The sequence below is a fragment of the Salvelinus sp. IW2-2015 genome, linkage group LG14 (assembly GCF_002910315.2).
Source record: "Salvelinus sp. IW2-2015 linkage group LG14, ASM291031v2, whole genome shotgun sequence".
In the NCBI taxonomy this organism is placed as follows: Eukaryota; Metazoa; Chordata; class Actinopteri; order Salmoniformes; family Salmonidae; genus Salvelinus; species Salvelinus sp. IW2-2015.
This window is the reverse complement of record NC_036854.1, coordinates 25,941,489-25,964,182: the sequence shown is the minus strand read 5'-3', so window position 1 is coordinate 25,964,182 and position 22,694 is coordinate 25,941,489. Positions and strand designations below refer to the sequence as shown.

Below are 22,694 nucleotides of genomic sequence, written 5' to 3'. Positions count from 1 at the left end.
AAACCCCAGTATAAATCAGACAGGACCACCATAAACCCCAGTATAAATCAGACAGGACCACCATAAGCCTCAGTATGCACTGCTACATGTAGTATCCCACTTCATATCTAACTGTTATCGCATGATGAACTACATGTGCCCTGCCCGCAGAGACTTAAACCTTACATCCTCCCTGAAAGAGTCTTATTTCTGAGCAGAAAGACATGCTTGGTTAAAAAAAAATCATCACTCTTTACGCGTATGGAAAACGGCTTCTGCCTGCGTTGCTGGTTATGCAACGTTGAGATATAGTGTCAGCAGGGTGACTAACTCATGTCAACAGCAGGGGAACGTAATCCTCCGAGTGTTGAGAGGTATTGCCAGCAGGGGAAAGTAATCCCCAGAGTGTTGAGAGGTATTGCCAGCAGGGGAAAGTAATCCCCAGAGTGTTCAGATGTATTGCCAGCAGGGGAAAGTAATCCCCAGAGTGTTGAGATGTATTGCCAGCAGGGGAAAGTAATCCCCAGAGTGTTGAGATGTAGTGCCAGCAGGGGAAAGTAATCCCCAGAKTGTTGAGATGTAGTGTCAGCAGGGGAAAGTAATCCCCAGAGTGTTGAGATGTAGTGTCAGCAGGGGAAAGTAATCCCCAGAGAGTTGAGATGTAGTGCCAGCAGGGGAAAGTAATCCCCAGAGTGTTGAGAGGTATTGCCAGCAGGGGAACGTAATCCCCAGAGTGTTGAGATGTAGTGTCAGCAGGGGAACGTAATCCTCAGAGAGTTGAGATGTAGTGCCAGCAGGGGAACGTAATCCCCAGAGTGCTGTGTCGAGGTTTTACTCTCTTCGGCCTTTAGAAATACATGATTTTTTTTCCCTCTGAAACTTCACCACCTCTTTGTCACGGCCTGCGTGCGTCATCTATGTGTTCCCGCGTGCGTCATCTATGTGTTCCCGCGTGCGTCATCTATGTGTTCCTGCGTGACCACTGTGTCCCTCTTCATTTCTGTGCCTTCTCTGTGCAACAGCCGCCTCTAATCCCCCAGCTGGAGTTACAGTACCGTGGCTGTCTGGCTGAGGGACCTAGTGCTGCCTTTAAAAGGAGGAGAGAGAGAGAGAGAGAGAGACAGAGAGAGACAAGACAGAGACAGAACAGAGACAGAGACAGAGACAGAGACAAAGAGAGAGAGAGAGACAGAGACAGAGACAAAGAGACAGAGACAGAGAACAGAGAGACAGAGAGACAGAGAAGAGAGACAGAGACAGAGAACAGAGACAGAGAACAGAGACAGAACAGAGAGACAGAGACAGAGACAGAGACAGAACAGAGAGAGACAGAGAGACAGAGAGACAGAGAGACAGAGAGACAGAGAGAGAGAGAGAGAGAGAGAGAGAGAGAGAGAGAGAGAGAGAGAGAGAGAGAGAGAGAGAGAGAGAGTTTCTGTACCTGTTGTTGACTTCAGAGTGCTGGGCTTGATTTCCTCTCCTGGCTTGCTGTCAGTCTTTGATGCTGAGAGGCAAAACAGAAGAGATCGTTCATGATCAGAGGTCAGCCTGTTCCTGCTTGTTGTCTTGCTAACATTTGTTTGGCAAAGCAGTGCAGTCAGGTTGTGGAATGCAGAAACAGTTGTGTACCCTGCTGGCTCGACATCAGACACTTTCAGTCACCAAAATAATTGGTGGCAGTGTGTGTGTGTGTGCGCGGGTGTTGTGTATGGTGTGTTGTGCGTGGGTGTGTGTATGCGTGTGTGTGTGTGCGGGTGTGCGCGGTGTGTGTATGCGTGTGTGTGTGTGCGTGGGTGTGTGTATGCGTGTGTGTGTGTGTGTGTGTGCCGTGTTTTGGTGTGTTGTGCGTGGGTGTGCGCGGGTGTGTACTGTATGCGTGTTCAAAGATGTGTAAGTGTGTGGTATAGAGACTCACCCAGGGGGCGTCTGGTTGCGGGTGCGCTTGTGGCGGTGCGGGGCGCCATGGCTGGTTTACTGGGTGCCGTGGTAGCAGAGACATTTTTGGGGGCAGCATTTGGAGCCGTGGAGGTGGTGGTCGCCTTTGGTACTAGAGGACGTCTCTCTGTGGTCTGGAGGGAGAGAGAGACAGGGAATGTGTGGTAAACAGAGAGGAAGGAAGAAAGGAAGGAAAAGGAAAGGAAAGAAGGTAGGAAAGAAGGAATGAAATAAGGAAGGAAGGAAGGAAGGAGCTCCACTCTTCAGTCACAAATAATGGAGTACTAGAATTCAATACAAATAAAAGGTTGAACGTGTAACGTAGCACTCTAAAAAACTTAAGCTGTGGGAAAGAACCTCCTCATTGCATAATGTTACATTCTTAAAAAACATTGGATAATGACATATTCATAAAAAACACTTACCATAAATATGTACTATATGATGTCCAACAAAAACACCAACAAAATGCTTATAATGTAATTGCACCTTGTAGGATTATTCATGATATCACTCGTATTGCCATCTGTCCTCTGTCCTCTGCAATCAGAGCAGAGCAGAACAAGGGCCAGGTCCCATGGTGTTTTTCTGAAGCCTTTCCACAATGCACTGCTCTGTGGGGTATTTTCACAACAGCGGGCACGTTAAATTGCCTCACCCCTCATGCCCCTGGGATGTTGTTTAGTCAAAAAAAGTTGTGATAATGTCCCTGTTCGTAGTTAAACAGGCCACCACTAGAGGACAATGTCAGATAATTACTGTCTGGAGCATGTGTGGAACTTCTAGTTCATGCTTAGTTACAACTATGGGCCATCATATACAGCAGTAGCGGGCACTATCATCCAGAGAGGGCTGGTGTTTGTCTAGACCTTCGCTCCAACCAAGCAGTAACACATGTGATTCATTCAACTAATCAAAAGTCAAACTAAATCAGGTTGGCTTGTCTGGAACAAAAGCCTGGACTCACACTGGCCCACTGTCGAGAAGATTGGACACTCCTTTTACTGTATACGGTCTCTGGTAACAGATGGCCCTGCTTAACACCATCTATCACCTCCGAGAGCACAGGTCAGATTAATATGATCAAGATTTTAGGAAAGAAGTGCTTATTTATGTCCTATTCCTCTCCAGACAATCTTGTCACTGAAGCATCTGGAATGTGTTGCATCGGAACTGAAAGGAATCGAAAGGCATGCGACGGAATCCTCAATTCACAGGAGAGGCAGGTGTTGGCAGGTCTCTGGTTTCACAATAGGATGTGTGTTGCCTTGGCGCTGATGTAAGGATTGCACTGGGAACCAGGGATATTAAAAGAAGGCCAATGCCTGTCTGATTTCCCCACGCGTGGACACCGCCCGAGAGAGGCTTTACATGGAAACCGGCCTTGTTTTCCCCACAGCCTCCTCATTCATTCCTCTGTCATTCATGTGTCTTGTGATACTTTGAGCTGCCAGACCTTTTGCCCTAGACTTCATTACCGTACTTCAATAAACATCGGTGTAATACATCCAGTACCAGTCATTCAAGGGTCTTTATTTATTTTGGACTATTTTCTACATTGTAGAATAATAGTGAAGTCATCAAAACTATGAAMTAACACATATGGAATCATGTAGTAACCAAAAAAGCATTAAACAAATCAAAATATATTTTAGATTTGAGATTCTTCAAAGTAGCCACCCTTTGCCTTGATGACAGCTTTGCACACTCTTGGCATTCTCTCAACCAGCTTCACCTGGAATGCTTTTCCAACAGTCTTGAAGGAGTTCCCACATATGCTGCTTTTCCTTCACTCTGCAGTCCAACTCATCCCAAACCACTCAATTGGGTTGAGGTTGGGTGATTGTGGAGGCCAGGTCATCTGATGCAGCACTCCATCACTCTTGTTCTTGGTCAAATAGCCCTTACACAGCCTGGAGGTGTTGAAAAACAAATGATTGTCCCACTAAGCGCAAACCAGATGGGATGGCATATCGTGGAGAATTCTGTGATAGCCATGCTGGTTAAGTGTGCTTTGAATTCTAAATAAATCACAGTGTCACCAGCAAAGCACCCCCACACATCACACCTCCTCCTCCATGCTTCATTGTGGGAACCACACATGTGGAGATAATCCGTTCACCTACTCTGTGTCTCACACAGACACGGCGGTTGGAACCAAATATCTCAAATTTGAACTCATCAGACCAAAGGACAGATTTCCACTGATCTAATAATGTCCAGTGTTTCTTGGCCGAAGCAAGTCTCTTCTTCTTATTGGTGTCCTTAAGAGGTAGTTTCTTTGCAGCAATTCGACCATGAAGGCCTGATTCACACAGTCTCCTCTGAACAGTTGATGTTGACATGTGTCTGTTACTTGAACTCTGTGAGGCATTTATTTGGGCTGCAATTTCTGAGCCTGGTAACTCTAATGAACTTATCCTCTGCAGCAGAGGTAACTCTGGGTCTTCCTTTCCTGTGGCGGTCCTCATGAGAGCCAGTTTCAACATAGCTTTTGATGGATTTTGCGACTGCACTTGAGGAAACTTTAAAAGTTCTTTAAATTTTCCAGATTTACAGACCTTCATGTCTTAAAGTAATGATGGACTGTCGTTTCTCTTTGCTTATTTGAGCTGTTCTTAATAACATAATATGGACTTGGTATTTTATCAAAAGGGGCTATCTTCTGTCTACCACCCCCACCTTGTCACAACACAACTGAYTGGCTCAAACGCATTAAGAAGGAAAGAAATTCCACAAATTAACTTTTAACAAGACACACCTGTTAATTGAAATGCTTTCCAGGTGACTACCTCATGAAGCTGGTGGAGAGAATGCCAAGAGTGTCAAGGCAAAGGGTGGCTACTTTGAAGAATGTAAAATATATTTGGATTTGTTTACCACTTTTTTGGTTACGACTTTTTTGGTTACTACATGATTCCATATGTGTTATTTCATAGTTTTGATGTCTTCACTATTATTCTACAATGTAGAACATAGTAAAAATAAAGAAGAACCCTTGAATGAGTTGGTATGTCCAAACTTTTGACTGGTACTGTAGTTAAAGGCAAATACGTTACACCAGCAGTTTAGAGAAGTGGCTGTACATCATGTACATTGTAGTGTATATCTGCTACACTAACGGTTGAAGGTGAGAGACTCAGGTGTGATGAGGGAAGCCTTGAGCGACTGATGGTTGTCCCTGATGGTTGTCCCTGATGGTTATCCCTGATGGTTGTCCCTGATGGTTGTTTCTGATGGTTGTCCCTGATTGTTATCCCTGATGGTTGCCCCTGATGGTTGTCCCTGGGTCTCTCTAGTAAATGCCAAGGGAGGAGTGATGAATGCAGCTCCCTTGTGGCCTCTCCTCTGACCCCTCACCTCTGGCCCCCTCCCCTCTGGCCCCCCCTCTATGAACCCTGCTCTGAGTAATCCTGTGGACGCCACTCAGCACTCGGGGATTACTGGGAGCCAAGTTTAAAAAGGTGGATACCTTACAGGCAATTAGTGTCTGATTTACAGCTCCAGTAAAAAATAACATAGTAGCTAACTAAGCTAACATTTCTGCTAACAGAAATGAACATGCCCATTCTCCTGATCAACAAGATGATGAGTAGGAGATTGAAAGACAGGCTAGGAGAGTAGAAGTAGGTAGTAGTTTTGCCTAGACAGACCGACACCACACAGTGGTAAGTTATGAGGTGCCGATATCTGAGTGGAGGGGACTGCGGCTGTCCCTAAAGCAAGGCAGGGGCACTCACCTTAGGCTTGACCTCACGGGGCGCAGTGGTGGAGGTGGTGCTGCAGATGCAGAGGCGCTGGCTGCGGACAAGGGCCGCTTGTGGGCAGTGGTGGGGGTGGCCTTGGGCATGGGCGTTTTTTTTGCTGAGTGTGGCTGAGGTGGAGGAAGGTGGGGCGTTTGGGGGCGCAGCACTGACGGATGCTGCCGAGCTCGGCCGCGCTTAGCAGCGCCTCGGTTTGGTTGCCCCAGCAACAGCTGGGCGATGGACGGCACACCAGACAAATGGAGAGCAAAGAAAAGAACAAAAGAAAGCGAAAAGAAAACAACAAAAAACAAATGATAACAGCAGCAGAGAACAACAGCAAGTTAACAGCACAGGATAACAGCAGCAGGATACAGCAGCAGTAACAGCAGCAAGATAACAGCAGCAATGAAACAGCAGCAGATAACAGCAGCAAGTAACAGCAGCAAGATAACAGCAGCAGATAACAGGCAAGATACAGGCGGATAACAGCTAGCAAGATAACAGCAGCAGGATAACAAACAGCAAGTTAACAGAAGCAGAGATAACCGCAGCAGAATAACAGCAGCAGGAAAACAGCAGGCAAGTGAGCGGAAAACAGCAGCAGGATAACAGCCAGAATAACAGCAGCAGGATACACAGCAGAATAACAGCAGCAGATAACAGCAGCAGCAATAAAACAGCAGCAGATAAACAGCAGCAGAGAACAGCAGCAGATAACAGCAGCAGTATAACAGCACAGATAACAGCAGCAGTATAACAGCAGCAGATAACAGCAGCAGATAACAGCAGCAGGATAACAGCAGCAGGAATAACAGCAGCAGGATAACAGCAGCAGAGGATAACAGCAGCAGAATAACAGCAGCAGTATAACAGCAGCAGGATAACAGCAGCAGATACAGCAGCAGTACAGCAGCAGATAACGAGCAGGATAACAGCAGCAGGATACAGAAGCAGGATAACAGCAGCAGGATAACAGCGCAGAATAACATAAACAGGATAGCAGAAGCAGCCCTAACCATAATCAACAGAAACCAACAAATGGAACTGTGTGCCTGACAAAAACAAAAACTCAATGAAGAAGTTACATCGAGTTAAAATCTGCACTAAAACAACAAGGACCAAAATCGTTTTATTGTTCTGATAATAATGTTATGACTGTATTACTTAAATGAAAGTGAGTTCCATGGACTACTTTTAGTCTTATCCCACTACTATACGGATAATGAAAGAAGCAGCAGCAGCGTTAGCAGCATGAATGATGTAAGATTTGATAATGTTCCTCTTTAAACCTGACTCTGCCTACCTTGTCTTCTTGTCTGGACTTGGCAGGTCCCGGCTTGGCAGCACCGCTCCCATTGGTTGAAGTTTACTTGCAGGTTTTTTGCCTTATCACTGCTCTGCTATCTTGTTCTTTTTCCTCTCAGGACTTTTAAGCTCTTTTCTCTCGGATTTCTCATCCTTCGCCTTGTCTGTTTTCTCTGTCTTCTTCTCCTCTTCTACCTTGTCTGTTTCTCTGTCTTCTTCTTCTTCTCTTCCACCTTGTCTGTTTTTCTGTCTTCTTCTTCTCTTCCACCTTGTCTGTTTTATCTGTCTCTTCTCTCCTCCTCCTCCACCCTGTCTGTTTTCTCTGTCTCTTCTTCTCTTCCACCTTGTCTGTGTCTCTGTCTTCTTCTCCTCTCTCCACCTTGTCTGTTTTCTCTGTCTTCTTCTTCTCTTCCACCTGTCTGTTTTCTCTGTTCTTTCTCTCTTCCACCTTGTCTGTTTTCTCTGTCTTCTTCTCCTCTTCCACCCTGTCTGTTTTCTCTGTCTTCTTCTTCTCTTCCACCTTGTCTGTCTCTGCTTCTTCTCTCTTCCACCTTGTCTGTTTTCTCTGTCTTCTCTTCTCCTCTCCAACTGTTCGTGTTCTCTGTCTTCTTCTCCTCTTCCACCTTGTCTGTTTTCTCTGTCTTCTTCTTCTCCTCTTCCAACTGTCTGTTTTCTCTGTCTTCTTCTTTCCTTCCACCCTGTCTGTTTCTCTGTCTTCTTTCTCCTCCTCCTCCACCCTGTCTGTTGTTCTCTGTCTTCTTCTTCTCCTCCTCCCACCCTGTCTGTTTTCTCTGTCTTCTTCTTCTCCTCCTCCACCACCCTGTCTATTTTCTCTGTCTTCTTCTCCTCCTCCACCACCTTGTCTGTTTTATCTGTCTTCTTCTTGTCCTCCTCCACCTTGTCTGTTTTCTCTGTCTTCTTCTTCTCCTCCTCCACCTTGTCTGTTTTCTCTGTCTTCTCCTCATCCTCCACTTTGTCTGTGGGCTTCTCTTCTCTGTCTGTTTCTTTCTCAGCTGTTACTGTTACCTTTCCAGCATGGGCTGTCTTCTCCTTGTCAGACTGTGTTTCCATCTTGTCAAATGTGTTCGACTTCACTGATGTCTCCTGTTTTTCTGGGGTCTTCTCCACTTTTTCAATACTCTGTTCTTTCTGTTCTGTCTTCTCAGGTGTTTCCACCTTATCCATCTTCTCTACCTTGTCAGTCTTCTCGTCCTTATCCATCTTCTCAGTTTTTTCTTCTTTGTCGGTCTTTTGCACCTTGTCCATCTTCTCTACCTTGTCAGTCTTCTTGTCCTTGTCCATTTTATCCATCTTCTCAGATTTTTCTTCCTCATCTGTGTTTTCTGCCTTATCTGTTGGCTCCAGCTTTTCTGTTTTCTCTGCCTTGTCCATTTTATTTATCTTCTCTTCTTTGTCCAGTGGGTCTGCGTACCCCACCTTCACTGACGCTTCAGTCTTCGCAGTCGTATCCTTCTTCTCCACTTTGTCTAGCTTATCGAGCATCTTAAATTGGTCCAACTTCTCGAAGTTGTCCATCTTCTCCTCTTTCTCTGGTTTGTCCATCTTATTSGATTTTACTGTGAGAGAGAAAGAGAAAACACAACATATTTTAGAACCATACCGATCATGTGAATGAAGTGTCATGACTCTATCTCCTTGGTGAGGATTAAAGGTGCCAGATAAGCTCGGCACATGGCTGACAGATAGCTTTTATAACGAACACCCCCAAGACAGAAGAAGCCGACTCCCAGACAGACAGAAAAATGCAATTCTCGCGTTGCAAAAACATGTATGCATGCACCAACACAAACCTATGCAGTTACACATATACCAGCCCACACGAAGACACACAACTACTTCCATTTCATTTAGGCTACATATTGCACTAGTACAGTACATAGTGTCACCTTCATTCTACAAACCATACAGTATCTTGAAGTGTTCTGAGTAAAGAACAAAATATTTATCTTCACAGGGAAAAAGCGGCAGTGGTTTTTAAAGACCCTTTGGTCACTGCAAATGTTTTATGATGTAGTGCCTAATAAAGTATTGTCTTCTAGTAAAATATGGCTTGTCTAATAAAGTATTGTCTTCTAGTAAAATATGGCTTGTCTAATAAAGTATTGTCTTCTAGTAATATATGGCCGTGAGCGTGCGGCAGGCCGGTCTGTCTGTCTGTCCTTCTGCATTAGACCCAGGGCTGGACACACTGAGATATGGCAGCACAGTCACCCAGAGAAAGCCTAATTAGCATTGTCACATCTGCTGAAACAAGCTCTGCAGCCTTGACACTTTCAGTGGAGGGACAAGACCCGACTGAGCCTTGGGTAGAATATGGGTGGAATAGGTCATCAAGAGGACACACAATCACCATAACTCAAATCTAAAAAACTCAACAGAATGTTCTAGCAATGTGCAGTATGTGAAACACAAAMACTCACATTTCCAACTCTTTTTTCCTGGACATATCCCTGAAGCTCTGCACCCTTCCATCCCTCTGGCTGGCAACGCCCCCCTCTCCAGAAGCAGGTCCCATCCCTCACCCACCCTCATTACAGGGCAGGCCATCTGGGGTACTGGCCCGCTCCATGCCAGAGGAGAAATTAGTGGCCTCAGGCCCTAACGTTCCCACAACGCCTCGGGCCCTGAACCCTAATGTTCCCTAATGTTCCCACAATGCCTCAGGCCCTGAACCCTAACGTTCCCTAATGTTCCCWCAATGCGTCAGGCCCTAACGTTCCCTAATGTTCCCACAACGCCTCGGGCCCTGAACCCTAACGTTCCCTAATGTTCCCACAAGGCCTCGGGCCCTGAACCCTAACGTTCCCACAATGCCTCAGGCTCTAGCTGTAGGACTAACAATAGTTACTGCCAGTACGTGACAGAAAGGCAGGGATACATTTGTGTTTCTAAGTTAGATGCACTACCATGTGTCAGTGCATCTTATGTTTACTATACTGATATGCTGATACAGAGCTAAAGGGCTGATAACATTAAACAGCTGGACAGGAGAATGACCTAATGGAACCAATACACCAAGAAATCTAAAATGCAAAGAGCAAATAGCTCAGTCATTTTTAAATAGACCCGTATCTTCATGGCTAAATAACCAACTAAATCAATATGGATCCAGGGGTTTGTGGAGTAATACAGAAATGCATACTATCTCAGCTGTGCAGTGTGTCAGCAACAACCCAGGAAAACAGTTCATCCACTATATACCATGGATGAGATATCGTTGACTGTCATATTTCCACCCTATAACCCCCACTCCCATTCGCTTAAAAGTCCATTAGCTACATACACTGTGATGAGATCTGAAATGAGACATTCTGAAAGGGCTCAGCATAATCAGCCAGAGCAAAAGCCCAACTGCTTTGTGTGAGAGGAGGCAGGATGGTCCACTTACCACCTGACCCTACTTCAATTACTGCACACCTAAATCCCCTACCTTTGGTAATACATTTCCAATTGTTTTGTCGAAGCACCCAAATGAGCAATCAGAGAGCAACGGGCTGTCTGAAGAGGGGGGTCGTGGAGCAGGGGGGAATATAGGGGGGAGGAGACCAGCGTTGAGCCGACAGAAAAACCCATTGCTAGCAGAGACGCCTTACATGACCAAATATGGTGCTCCACAAACTTTAGAAGAGGAGAACAGAGGAAAACCAGAGAAACCAATAGGTGAACTAATATAATTAAGACCCAAATCCAGTCAGACTACACAATATAGTAATTTGGTGAGTGCTTATATTTGTCCTACTTCATACATGTACCAGTATGTATTTTATACATGTGTGAATTGGAAATGTGGSACATCTAAATAACTTTTTCACCTTGGGGATTCGAACTAGCAACCTTTCGATAACTGGCCCAACACTCTAACTGCTAGGCTACCTGCCACCCACGACAAGACAAAGGGAATTGAAGAAGTGAAGGCAGGACTACTTGAGGCTTCGTCTCTATAGTCCACAGCACAAACAACAATGAGCTTTAATGGACATACATATAAATCACATATATAAACTTCATATCTTACTTAGCGAAGATATTTGAGATCCAATGTGCTCCTTTCACCCCACCCATCCAAACAACCTCATCAACTGTGCTCCATTTTCATGTTATATTCACTAGGTACTGGATGAATACCAACAGAGGTGATCTGTGGAGTACTACGAGAACTTTGGGACCTATAAAGCCGCTGAAGCCAACACACTCCAACAACAACCTCAACAGCCAGCTTTGTGTCTCAGTCTCCCCATTCACTGAGCAGCAAGGGTAAAAAGGTAAACAGGCAGCCATTTTGAAACCCTTCAGTAGAAGGACATTAATAAATCATGAATAGAGCATCTGATTAGAATCATCCGTCACTCTTAGGGTCTATGAGGCTGATATCATTGTGAGGGAAGTCATTATCTAGAGATGTGATGACATTGCGGCGGTCACCTGTGAAGCCATTACATACAGTACCAGTCAAAAGGGTTGTTCTTTATTTTTCACTATTTTCTACATTGTAGAATAATAGTGAAGACATCAAAACTATGGAATAACACATATGGAATTATGTAGTAACCCAAAAAGCATTAAACAAATCAAAATATATTTTAGATTTGAGATTCTTCAAAGTAGCCACCCTTTGCCTTGATGACAGCTTTGCACACTCTTGGCATTCTCTCAACCAGCTTCACCTGGAATGCTTTTCCAACAGACTTGAAGGAGTTCCCACATATGCTGAGCACTCATTGGTTGCTTTTCCTTCACTCTGTGGTCTAACTCATCCCAAACCATCTCAATTGGGTTGAGGTCGGGTGATTGTGGAAGCCAGGTCATCTGATGCAGCACTCCATCACTCTCCTTCTTGGTCAAATAGCCCTTAGACACACCTCAAGCTCTATTAAGGTGGCTAAACAGCATTGAATCCATTTTCTGACCCTTGTAATTTTTTACGAGGTGATAAAAAAAAACATGACAGATACTAACATCTTCACGTGGATGTTGAGCCCATTGGATTGCTTCTTCAAGTACCATCATTGCATCAGATGAGGAAACCCCACTTGTTACCAGAAAATGTCAATGTTAACTATGAGGAAACCCACACTGGGATCCTACCCGCTACAACACTAACACTCAACACTACCAATGAACAATATCAACATACATCTCCTGACTACTTTCTTGGGTATTTATTTCTGGTTCCTCAGATGACTAGATCAATCCTCAAGGCAAACATAGTCTCATTAAAATACAGTCATTACACCTCCAGCTCACCTGGAAAGCCTTCCAAAGGAATGATCCTCCTCAGCGACACATCAAGGAAGCTGCTGGCCATCCATAGAAAGTCTGGAGTGATTTAGTGAGAGTGGATGCCATGGTGTTTCATTGCATTCAGCTGCCAAAGAAAGGAGCCATTCTTGTTCATGCTAAGCTGCTCATTTGGTGTGTGACTCAAGTGTGGATCTGATCACCACAAAGGCTTATATTCAACAAGGCAACTTCAAAAGGCAGAAATAAACGAAAAACCCAGGCAATTAATCAAAAGTAATTCCATATGGTGTCAGGCTAGACAGTCAGCTTTTGGAAGGACTTAGGCATCATCTACTGAATACTGTATACTGGCATGACACTAGACATACACACACAAGGATGATCCACATTCATCATTGCAACGCTTACTGCAGGCATCATCAACTAAATTCAGACGTGAGACAATTTTTTTCTGGAGTGGTCAGGGGGCCGGAAACATAATTACAAAATAAATTGAGTGAAACAATGCCCAAACAGATATAATGTTTCACTAAAACATCATCCTTTCAAACCTTGCTTCCATTTTTATACAATCACATGTATCTCTATATATCTCTCTATTATGCGTGGGAATACTTTGGAACAGATTTCCAAAATTAAAATCACATGGAGTTGTTTGGCTGGTGTTTTTAACGTTTTTTTATGTCCAACAATAAAAATGTTTTGTTCATAAAACTTAGGGGGCCAAATAAAATCACCCAAGGTCCAAATTCAACTAGTGGGCCGCCAGTTGGGGAACACTGATTTACTGGGTCTTTTTTTACTCTGCCCTCTGGATTGGAGTTATTTATCTCTCTGACACACACACACACACCACACACACACACACACACACACACACACACACACACACACACACACACCGCATCCTTGATGGCAAGACAGGTCATTGCATAGGGCTTTTCTAATCTACTATGTGACAGACGTCAGGAAAGGTCAGGAAAGGTCAGGAAAGTGTTGATAATACAGTGCATTTGGAAAGAATTTAGACCCCATCACCTTGTCCACATTTTGTTACGTTACAGGTGTGACAAGCTTGTAGCGTCATACCCAAGAAGACTCGAGGCTGTAATCGCTGCCAGAGATGCTTCAACAAAGTACTGAGTAAAGGGTCTGAATACTTATGTAAATGTGTTATTTTCAGTTTTTTTATTTTATAAATTTGCACAAAATTCTAAAAACCTGCTATTGCTTTGTCAGTATGGGGTATAGTGTGTCTATTGATGTGGGGGAAAAAACTATTTAATACATTTTATAATAAGGTTGTAACTTAACAAAATGTGGAAAAAGTGAAGGGGTCTGAATACTTTCCGAGTGCACTGTAAGTGTTGATAATATACTCACTCACACACACACTCACACACTCACTCACTCACTCACTCACTCACTCACTCACTCACTCACTCACTCACTCACTCACTCACTCACTCACTCACTCACTCACTCAGACACATAGACATGCGCACACATAGAACACTGAGACAAATGGACACAGTGAAACACACACAGACCACCACCAGTGTTCATTTTGGCACTCTTTTTAAACATTTACAAGATGAGGACATGAGGTGAGTTATTTACCCAGTCAGGTATAGTGGAGTTATTCACCCAGTCGAGATTATAGAGCAGTTATTCACCTAGTCAGATATAGACAAGTTATTTACAAAGTCAGATACAGAGGGGTTATTTACCCAGTCAGACATAGAGGAGTTATTTACCAGTCAGATATAGAGGAGTTATTAACAGTCAGATATAAGAGGAGTTATTTACCCAGTCAGATATAGAGGGTTATTTACCACGTCAGGTATTAGAGGAGTATGACCAGTCAGATATAGAGAGTTATTTCCCAGTCAGATTATAGAGGAGTTATTTACCCAGTCAGATATAGAGGAGTTATTTACCAGTCAAAGAGGATTATTCAGCAGATATAGAGGAGTTATTTACCCAGTCAGAATTATAGAGGGGTTATTTACCCAGTCAGATATAGAGGAGTTATTTACCCAGTCAGATATAGAGGAGTTATTTAACCAGTCAGATATAGAGGAGTTATTTACCCAGTCAGGTATAGAGGAGTTAAATACTTGTCAGATATAGAGGAGTTATTTACCCAGTCAGATATAGAGGAGTTATTAACCAGTCAGAATATAGAGGAGTTATTTAACCAGTCAGATATAGAGGAGTTATTTAACCAGTCAGATATAGAGGAGTATATTACCCAGTCAGATATAGAGGAGTTATAACCAGTCAGATATAGAGGAGTTATTTAACCAGTCAGATATAGAGGAGTTATTACCCAGTCAGGTATAGAGAGTTATTTAACCAGTCAGATATAGAGGAGTTATTTAACCAGTCAGATATTAGAGACAGTTATTTACCCAGTCAGATATAGAGCAGTATTTACCTTAGTCAGATATAGACAATTGATTTACAAAGAAAGAATACAGAGGGCGTTATTTACCCAGTCAGATATAGAGGAGTTATTTAACCAGTCAGATATAGAGGAGTTATTTACCCAGTCAGATATAGAGGAGTTATTTACCCAGTCAGATATAGTGTAATGGCAAGAGGGATTTAGTCAATAAATTGTTTACTATCTATTTTCCTATCTGTATGTGCCAGCAAGTGTTTGCATATAGACGACTGGTAATGTTACCATGGCTATGTTCAGTTGAAAAACGTTCTAGAACGTTGCAGAGAGAAACGACCCTGAAGAGAGCCAAAGTTGTTCCTTATTCAACATGTTAGAGAGGCATGTTTGTTCTACATAGCATATTTCTATCAGAATGTTCCAAAACATTGATTCCTGCTGAATGCGCCCCCAGGTTGTTAGCTACAGCTAGCTAATGAGGTAACATGACTAAACAAGGTTTATCCTAAACAAACTGTTAACAGTCCGGTCCGATACGTTTTATTAATGTAAAATGCGTCCCACCAATGCACGATAGAAAGTAAAAACTGTATTATGGGTCATATATTTTCAACGGTTTCTCTGAGGAAAAGAGGGAGTCTTGGCTAGTACATTGGCTACAGAACCTGGCTATGAAATGTAGTGGAGGAAAGTACGAGGGTTGAGCGAGACTACACATTCGTAAACTTTTCTATACTCAAGGGAGGGAAAAACATAGCTACAGTAGACTGTTGTTTTACTATTAAACTCAATTCCGTTATTGTTTTTAATTTCGTAGAGCAGCTTGTGTTTCTTAACCAGGCGAATGGTATCTAACTAGAAGACTGGTGGGGACTGGTTAGCTACGAGGAAGCAGGAGATCCGCCTGCGTGATGTGTAATCGGAGGTGGAGCCGGAGCAGAGCCTTTCTGCCCACACTCATCGTTTGCCCCCCCCGCAGCTCACCAGCTGATGTCGGCTGGGCTGGGTGTTCCGGGTGGCGCGTGTCCTTCCCACTGCTGAACAGAACTGCGCTGCGCATCTGTTCTGCTAATATTAATTGTGCTTCATCACTGAAAAGCTCTCAATCTTTTCAAAACTCTTGGTCAGTCCACTTAGTAGTCAGAGATAATATAATATGATAAGATAGTCTCCGTCAACTGAAATTAATAATCATTTTCCTTAAGTTATAGTTTTTTTTCGGGGTCTATTTAGTCAGCCATAGTCTCGTCAATTGCCACTGAAAAATAGGTGTGACTAATATTTTAGTCACTATTTTCGTTGACGAAATTAACACGGGCACACACACACAAGACCAGAAAAAAACTAACAGAAGTGTAGAAAACACATCTACACGAAAAAGGCCTTGCACCATTACTACAGAGCACTCCCTAAAACATTAGAAGACACAGTCATTATTCTGTTTAGTAGAAGATAATGAGTGGAACATTGTATGACAATTATCTGCTTCGTTCTGGGGGTAAACATCCCAGTATGACTCCAAGTCATGAAGAAAGACACTGGAGTAATTCAAAATGACAGCAGCATGTAAAATGACTGGAGCTTGTTTGTGTTTAAGTTCCATTGTCTCTCCTCCAGCCTCATCTCCTAATCGCTCTCTCTAAACAGGGAGAGGGAGAGGGAGAGGGAGAGGGAGAGGGAGAGGGAACCAAGGGAGCCAGTACAAATACATCTAGGCAGATGCTTAGACTGGGCCAGACACGTTTCACTCTCCGTAGGACCAGACAGGGCAAATCTGCTAATTGATATTCCCCACACTGCCGTTGGGGAGCCATGGCGAATGCCTGAACAGAGCTAGTTGTGAGTTGTCAGTTGTGAACCTGCATGTGCAGGAATTCATGAAAGTGCAAGCGCCACATGAATACCCTATGCACGCAAACTGCCTTTGAATGGCCTTGTCAAGCCAGCGCACACTCACACAAGGTAACACACGCACACAGTAACACACAGTAACACACACGCATACAGTGAATCAGACAGACTGGTGGTATCAGCTTAGTTGTGAATCAGACAGACTGGTGGTATCAGCTCAGTTGTGAATCAGTCAGACTGGTGGTATCAGCTCAGTTGTGAATCAGACAGATCTGGTGGTATCAGCTCAGTTGTGAATCAGAGCAGAACTGTGGTATAGCTCCGTTGTGATCAGACAGACTGGTGGTATCAGCTCAGTTGTGAATCAGACAGACTGGTGGTAATAGCTCAGTTGATCAGCAGACGGTGGTATCAGCTCAGTTTTGAATCAGTCAGACTGGTGGTATCAGCTCAGTGTGATCAGACAGACTGGTGGTATCAGGCTCAGTTGTGAAATCGTACAGGACTGGTGGTATCAGCTCAGTTGTGTTAAAATCAGTACAGACTGGTGGTATCAGCTCAGTTGTGGAATCAGTCAAGCTGGTGGTATCAGCTCAGTTGAAATCAGTCAGCTGGTGGGCATCAGCTCAGTTGTGAATCAGTCAGCCTGGTGGTATCAGCTCAGTTGTGAATCAGACAGTGATGCACCATCTCCTACACATTATTAGAGCCTGACGAAATGGGATTTTTGGGTCTGATAATGATTTTAGTGAAGCAAAAGTCACCGATTACGGATATACGTGCCGATATCTTGTTTTTTAGAGGTGGAATGAAAAACAGACCTTTTTAACACTATTATGCTCCAAATGATGAACATATATTCTAAATGATGATTTCTTAATTAAATATTAAAATTAACATTATTTAAGAACATTTTATTTCTGGTTTACATGATAACCACCAACAAGAAGCTATATTCTCTATAAATACAAAACACCTGTTCAGTTTATCTTCTTAGGTACAACTTAAAGATGTGTCTAAGGCAGTGGATGAGAATCCAGATGTGTCTGTGCTGAAGCACCACGAGCACACTAATAAACCAGAAGGGCTGAATGAATTCAACTTTGTCTGAAAGTAAATCTGAAACTGCACTGTTGACCAAGTTCACAACCTACTGCATGTAGTGAAACGCAGTAACTTGCAGTTCGTAATGCCACCACTAGATGTCAGCGTCAACATTTCAGTAGATTCACTAAAGTGCTTAACAACAGTCAAAGGTCATGTAAACAGACGTATTTATCATTCTATGTATATAATATCGGCGATTTATCTGTGGAATAAAGACCGATACAACTATTTCTGTGAAAGACTAATATCGGCTGATAATATTGGTCAACCGACTTATCGGTCAGGCTCACACACAATCTGGGCCATCTGCAATCTGCAGTGCCAGACAGCTTCACCATTACCTACCCTCCAATGTGGTGAAAGGGTTGGTACCCATGCTTTCACCAAAGCCGGTACCAAGGTTGGTGCTCTTACCCGCTCCAAAGCCAGTGCCCGAGTTGTTACTCATGTCTGCGCCAAAGCCGGTGCCCAGGTTTGTGTCCATGCCCAGGCCGGGGCCTGTCCCATTGAATGCCTGACTGCAGAGGGGTACAGGCAGCAGCACGTCCTGCTCCTTGTCTGCCCCTATCCCCTCCATGATGCCCTCTAGAGGCGAGGTGCCCCTACAGTCTCTCATTGGGGGGAAGGGCGAGAGGTTTAAGGTGGGGTCTTGGTCCTGCCTCAGGTCAGAGAGGGTGGCGCCTGCAGCGGACAGTGTGGGGGGTGCCTGGTCGTCTGCCACCGTCATTGAGCGCTTCATGGTGGAGTGGGAGGAGCGGCGCAGGGCGCCCATGGGCGATGTYAGCTCGTCCAGCCCAGCACCAGGGTAATGGTCAGGCAGCTCCAGGCTAGAAGGTACTGAGAGGTGGGAACACTCAGACATGGTCCGACGCATGGCCTTCCGCTGCTGTTCAGCACGCCCCATGAAACAAGGCTCAAGTTTCACCTCCTCCTCTTCCTCCTCATTCTCCTCCGAGGAGCCCTCGGCCATTTGACGGCCACCTAGTGCTGACGTGCTGTCCTCGTCCTCCCTCTCCAGGTAGTTGTCATTGACAACCCCGATGACACAGTAATTAGTGGCGCCAGTATTCTGGGGTGGAAGGGTCTCGAGGTTCCACGCTCCGGTGCTGTCTGGGCCTGGTTTTAGCGAGCTAGAGGGCGAGGGTATGTCCATGCGTCTGGCTGGGGAACCAGGTACGGGGGGCAGTAGGACACCGTTGTTCCCATAGCCCATGGGGGAGGGGGAGGAAGACGCTGGGCTTTCTGGACTCTCCCCGGCACTGTCTAACCCAGGAAAGCCCCCCCTGCCGGGTACCTTGCGATCCGCATCCACGCCACTGCCTSCTGGAGGGTCAAAGAAGCACAGCTTGTCCTCATCTGTGAGTCCTGTGGCCCCTCCGAAACTCCTGGGGGGCCCCATGTCTCCATGCTGCCAGTCCCAGTCCTGGGTGGCTGCGGAAGGGGCCACGGAGGGGACCTTACACAGTTCGCTGTACTCCGAAAACGGAGAACCAGGCTGCTGGTTGGAGAGAGAAGACATGCTTTCCCTCCTTTCTCACTCTCACTCTCGTTTTTTCCCTCAGGCTACGATTCTTTGTCCTCTCTTTGTTCCCTTTCCCCTGTGGGTCTGTTGTTCCTGCTGGTTAGGATGCACAGGTGGGTTCTGTCTCGGCTGCAATAGGGGCAGTGATGAGAGCGAGCGTGTGTGTGTGTGGTGGAGCCTCTCTCAGTGTGCTTCTTCGCTCTCAATCGACCAGGAGGAAGAGGAGACTGAGACTGTAAACTGGATGTGCTGCCCTTTCTCTCTCTCTCTCTCCTCTCTCCTCCTCACTCTCTCTCTCCTTTTCCCATCCTTGCCAATCCTCCATATCGGGCTTCCCTCCACTCCTTTCCATCTCTCCCTCTCTTTCTCTCTCTCTCTCTCGTCTCTCCTCTCTCCCATCGTCTCTCTCTCTCTCTCTTCTCAAAGCTTTTGCTGTATTGGTCATGTGACTAGTGTGGGTGCTCATTGGCTGCTGCCGACTCACAGCTCCCTGCCCCTGTAGAGAGCATACATCCCCTCCTCCTTTCTTTTACTCTCTTTCTTTCCCTTTTTACCCCCCTCCCTCTCCTTTCTGACCCCACTCCCCTCTCCTTTCTACCCCCCATCCACCTCTCTCCCCTCTTCCATTACTCCTCCCAGGCAACCTGCGCTTACACTGATAGTGATGGTTATGACACACACACCTCAGATGAGATGTGAGTGCAGTGCATGGGGCAGCTGCTCTTAGGGAGTATAGCCTACACGCAGAAATGATCCGATAGTCGGGAACATCATTATGCCTCTAACTGTGTCTGCCTTCCACATCACGTTTCCCGCTTTGAAACACACACACACACACACACACCACACACACACACAGACACACACACCACACACACACACACACACACACACACACACACACACACACACACACACACACACCACACACACACACACACGCACACACACACAGTATCTCTGAGCCAGACAGACAGTAGTGTACCCTGACAGAGGCCTCTGTTGAAGCAGTGCCAAAGTCTAGAGTGAGAGAGAGAGAGAGAGAGAATTAATGAATGTACACGTTGGGTCTTGTTTTTTCTTGTGTTAGGCCGGTGTTTTTTTTTAGGGTGTGTGTGTGGTTCATTCTGGTTCAATCTCAGTCTGCGGCATTACTAAAGGCAAAATGAGAAACTGGAGTACGGTACACAACCTCACTTCCTGGTTTAACACATACCAGTATGTGTTTGTATACCCGTAAACATTTGATAGCAGTCGGTTAAGGTTAGGTCAGTAGCGCCACAGAGTGACAGTTACAGACAAAATGACAGTTCTGACTGGAAAACTGTCAATATGAACCATGACAAGGACAAGGACCAGGACAAGACAGAGAACATTCTTTGACATTAAGGCCAGCATAACCCTGTTGAAACKTGGTTAGATTTACCCATTTAATTGTTGCGAGCATATGAAGAGCGTCAACATTCTATCTTTGTTTTTATACAGTTCAGCCCAGCATTTAGCAATGCGGGAGAAACATGTTATGGACAACAAGCTTGGACAAATTTCCATCCTTGGATTGTGTGAAGCTTCTGTGGCTTCCAACAAAATAGACAGATTGTTCACAGAGAGAGACTGTTTCTGCACAGCCTTCATCTTTGGTTTAAGAGATGACCCTGATGGCATCTCGGTCGCCATCGCGACCGTCGCCCCCGGTTACCCGAGGAACAAGTCTCTCCCAACAAACATGTGTTCGCTGCTCACCACAAAAACACCAACACACAGAAACACACACAACGAACACACAGGGCTTTACCAGTCATCCAGTGCCCCTGCAGTAATGAGGCCGTGTTACATTAGCTTCAGTATGGTGCTCTGACAGGAGAGACAGGAACACAATGAGACAGATCAGATCAGTGGGACACAAACAATTCAGATGCTAATCACAAGCCGAGTAGCTACCACAAACAAAATGGCTGCCTACTCAATAGCATGGTGAATGAAGCAAACTACACTGAACAAAAATATAAACGCAACATGTAAAGTGTTGGTCCCATGTTTCATGAGCTGAAATAAAATGAACCCAGAAATATTCAATACGCACAAAAAACTTATTTCTCTCAAATGTTGTGCACAAATTTGTTTCCATCCCTGTTTGTTATTATTTTTCCTTTTCCAAGATATCCTTTTCCTTTTCCAAGATATCCAGAAGCTGATTAAACAGAATGATCATTACACAGRAGYACCTTGGATCCTGGGCCTAAACACCTCCCTCTGCAACTGGATCCTGGATGTCCTGACGGGCTGCCCCCAGGTGGTGAGGGTAGGTAGCAACACATCTGCCACGCTGATCCTCAACACTGGAGCTCCCCAGGGGTGCGTGCTCAGTTCCCTCCTGTACTCCCTGTTCACCCACGACTGCATTGCCAGGCACGACTCCATCATTAAGTTTGCAGACGACACAACAGTGGTAGGCCTGATCACCGACAACGACGAGACAGCCTATAGGGAGGAGGTCAGAGACCTGGCCGGGTGGTGCCAGAATAACAACCTATCCCTCAACGTAACCAAGACTAAGGAGATGATTGTGGACTACAGGAAAAGGAGGACCGAGCACGCCCCCATTCCCATCGACGGGGCTGTAGTGGAGCAGGTTGAGAGCTTCAAGTTCCTTGGTGTCCACATCAACAACAAACTAGAATGGTCCAAACACACCAAGACAGTTGTGAAGAGGGCACGACAAAGCCTTTTCCCCCTCAGGAAACTAAAAATATTTGACATGGGTCCTCAGATCCTCAAAAGTTTCTACAGTTGCAACATTGAGAGCATCCTGACTGGTTGCATCACTGCCTAGTATGGCAATTGCTTGGCCTCTGACCGCAAGGCACTACAGAGGGTAGTGCGTACGGCCCAGTACATCACTGGGGCTAAGCTGCCTGCCATCCAGGACCTCTACACCAGGCGGTGTCAGAGGAAGGCCCTAAAAATTGTCAAAGACCCCAGCCACCCCAGTCCATAGACTGTTCTCTCTACTACCGCATGACAAGCAGTACCGGAGTGCCAAGTCGAGGACAAAAAGCCTTCTCAACAGTTTTTACCCCCAAGCTATAAGACTCCTGAACAGGTAATCAAATGGCTACCCAGACTATTTGCATTGTGTGCCCCCCAACCCCTCTTTTTACGCTACTGCTACTCTCTGTTCATCATATATGCATAGTCACTTTAACCATATCTACATGTACATACTATCTCAATCAGCCTGACTAACCGGTATCTGTATGTAGCCTTGCTACTGTATATAGCCTGTATTTTTACTGTTGTTTTATTTCTTTACCAACCTATTGTTCACCTAACACCTTTTTTGCACTATTGGTTAGAGCCTGTAAGTAAGCATTTCACTGTAAGGTCTACACCTGTTGTATTCGGAGCAAGTGACAAATAAACTTTGATTTGATTTGTGCTGGGGACAATAAAAGGCCACTTTAAAATGTGCAGTTTTGTCACACAACACATTGCCACAGATGCCTCAAGTCTTCAGGGAGCATGGAAATTGGCATGCTGTCTGCAGGAATGTTCACCAGAGTTGTTGCCAGAGAATTGA

The 22,694-nt window shown here is 45.1% G+C and overlaps 1 protein-coding gene and 1 long non-coding RNA gene across 2 annotated transcripts in view; one reads left to right on the top strand and one right to left on the bottom strand.

Moving 5' to 3' along the window:
- LOC111972755 (microtubule-associated protein 4) overlaps positions 1–22,694 on the bottom strand; it is a 171,365-nt gene that overhangs the window by 35,433 nt on the left and 113,238 nt on the right. The window contains exons 6-10 of the mRNA XM_023999822.2: positions 7,785–8,542; positions 6,697–6,712; positions 5,655–5,854; positions 1,895–2,048; positions 1,421–1,483 (exon numbers count right to left, since the gene is read on the bottom strand). Coding sequence (XP_023855590.2) covers positions 1,421–1,483; positions 1,895–2,048; positions 5,655–5,854; positions 6,697–6,712; positions 7,785–8,542 — 1,191 coding nt within the window. The remainder of the gene's footprint in view (positions 1–1,420; positions 1,484–1,894; positions 2,049–5,654; positions 5,855–6,696; positions 6,713–7,784; positions 8,543–22,694) is intronic.
- Positions 14,127–14,328, top strand: LOC139028676 (uncharacterized). The gene is made up of 2 exons (XR_011480895.1): positions 14,127–14,158; positions 14,200–14,328. It is a non-coding gene; the product is annotated as an uncharacterized lncRNA (long non-coding RNA).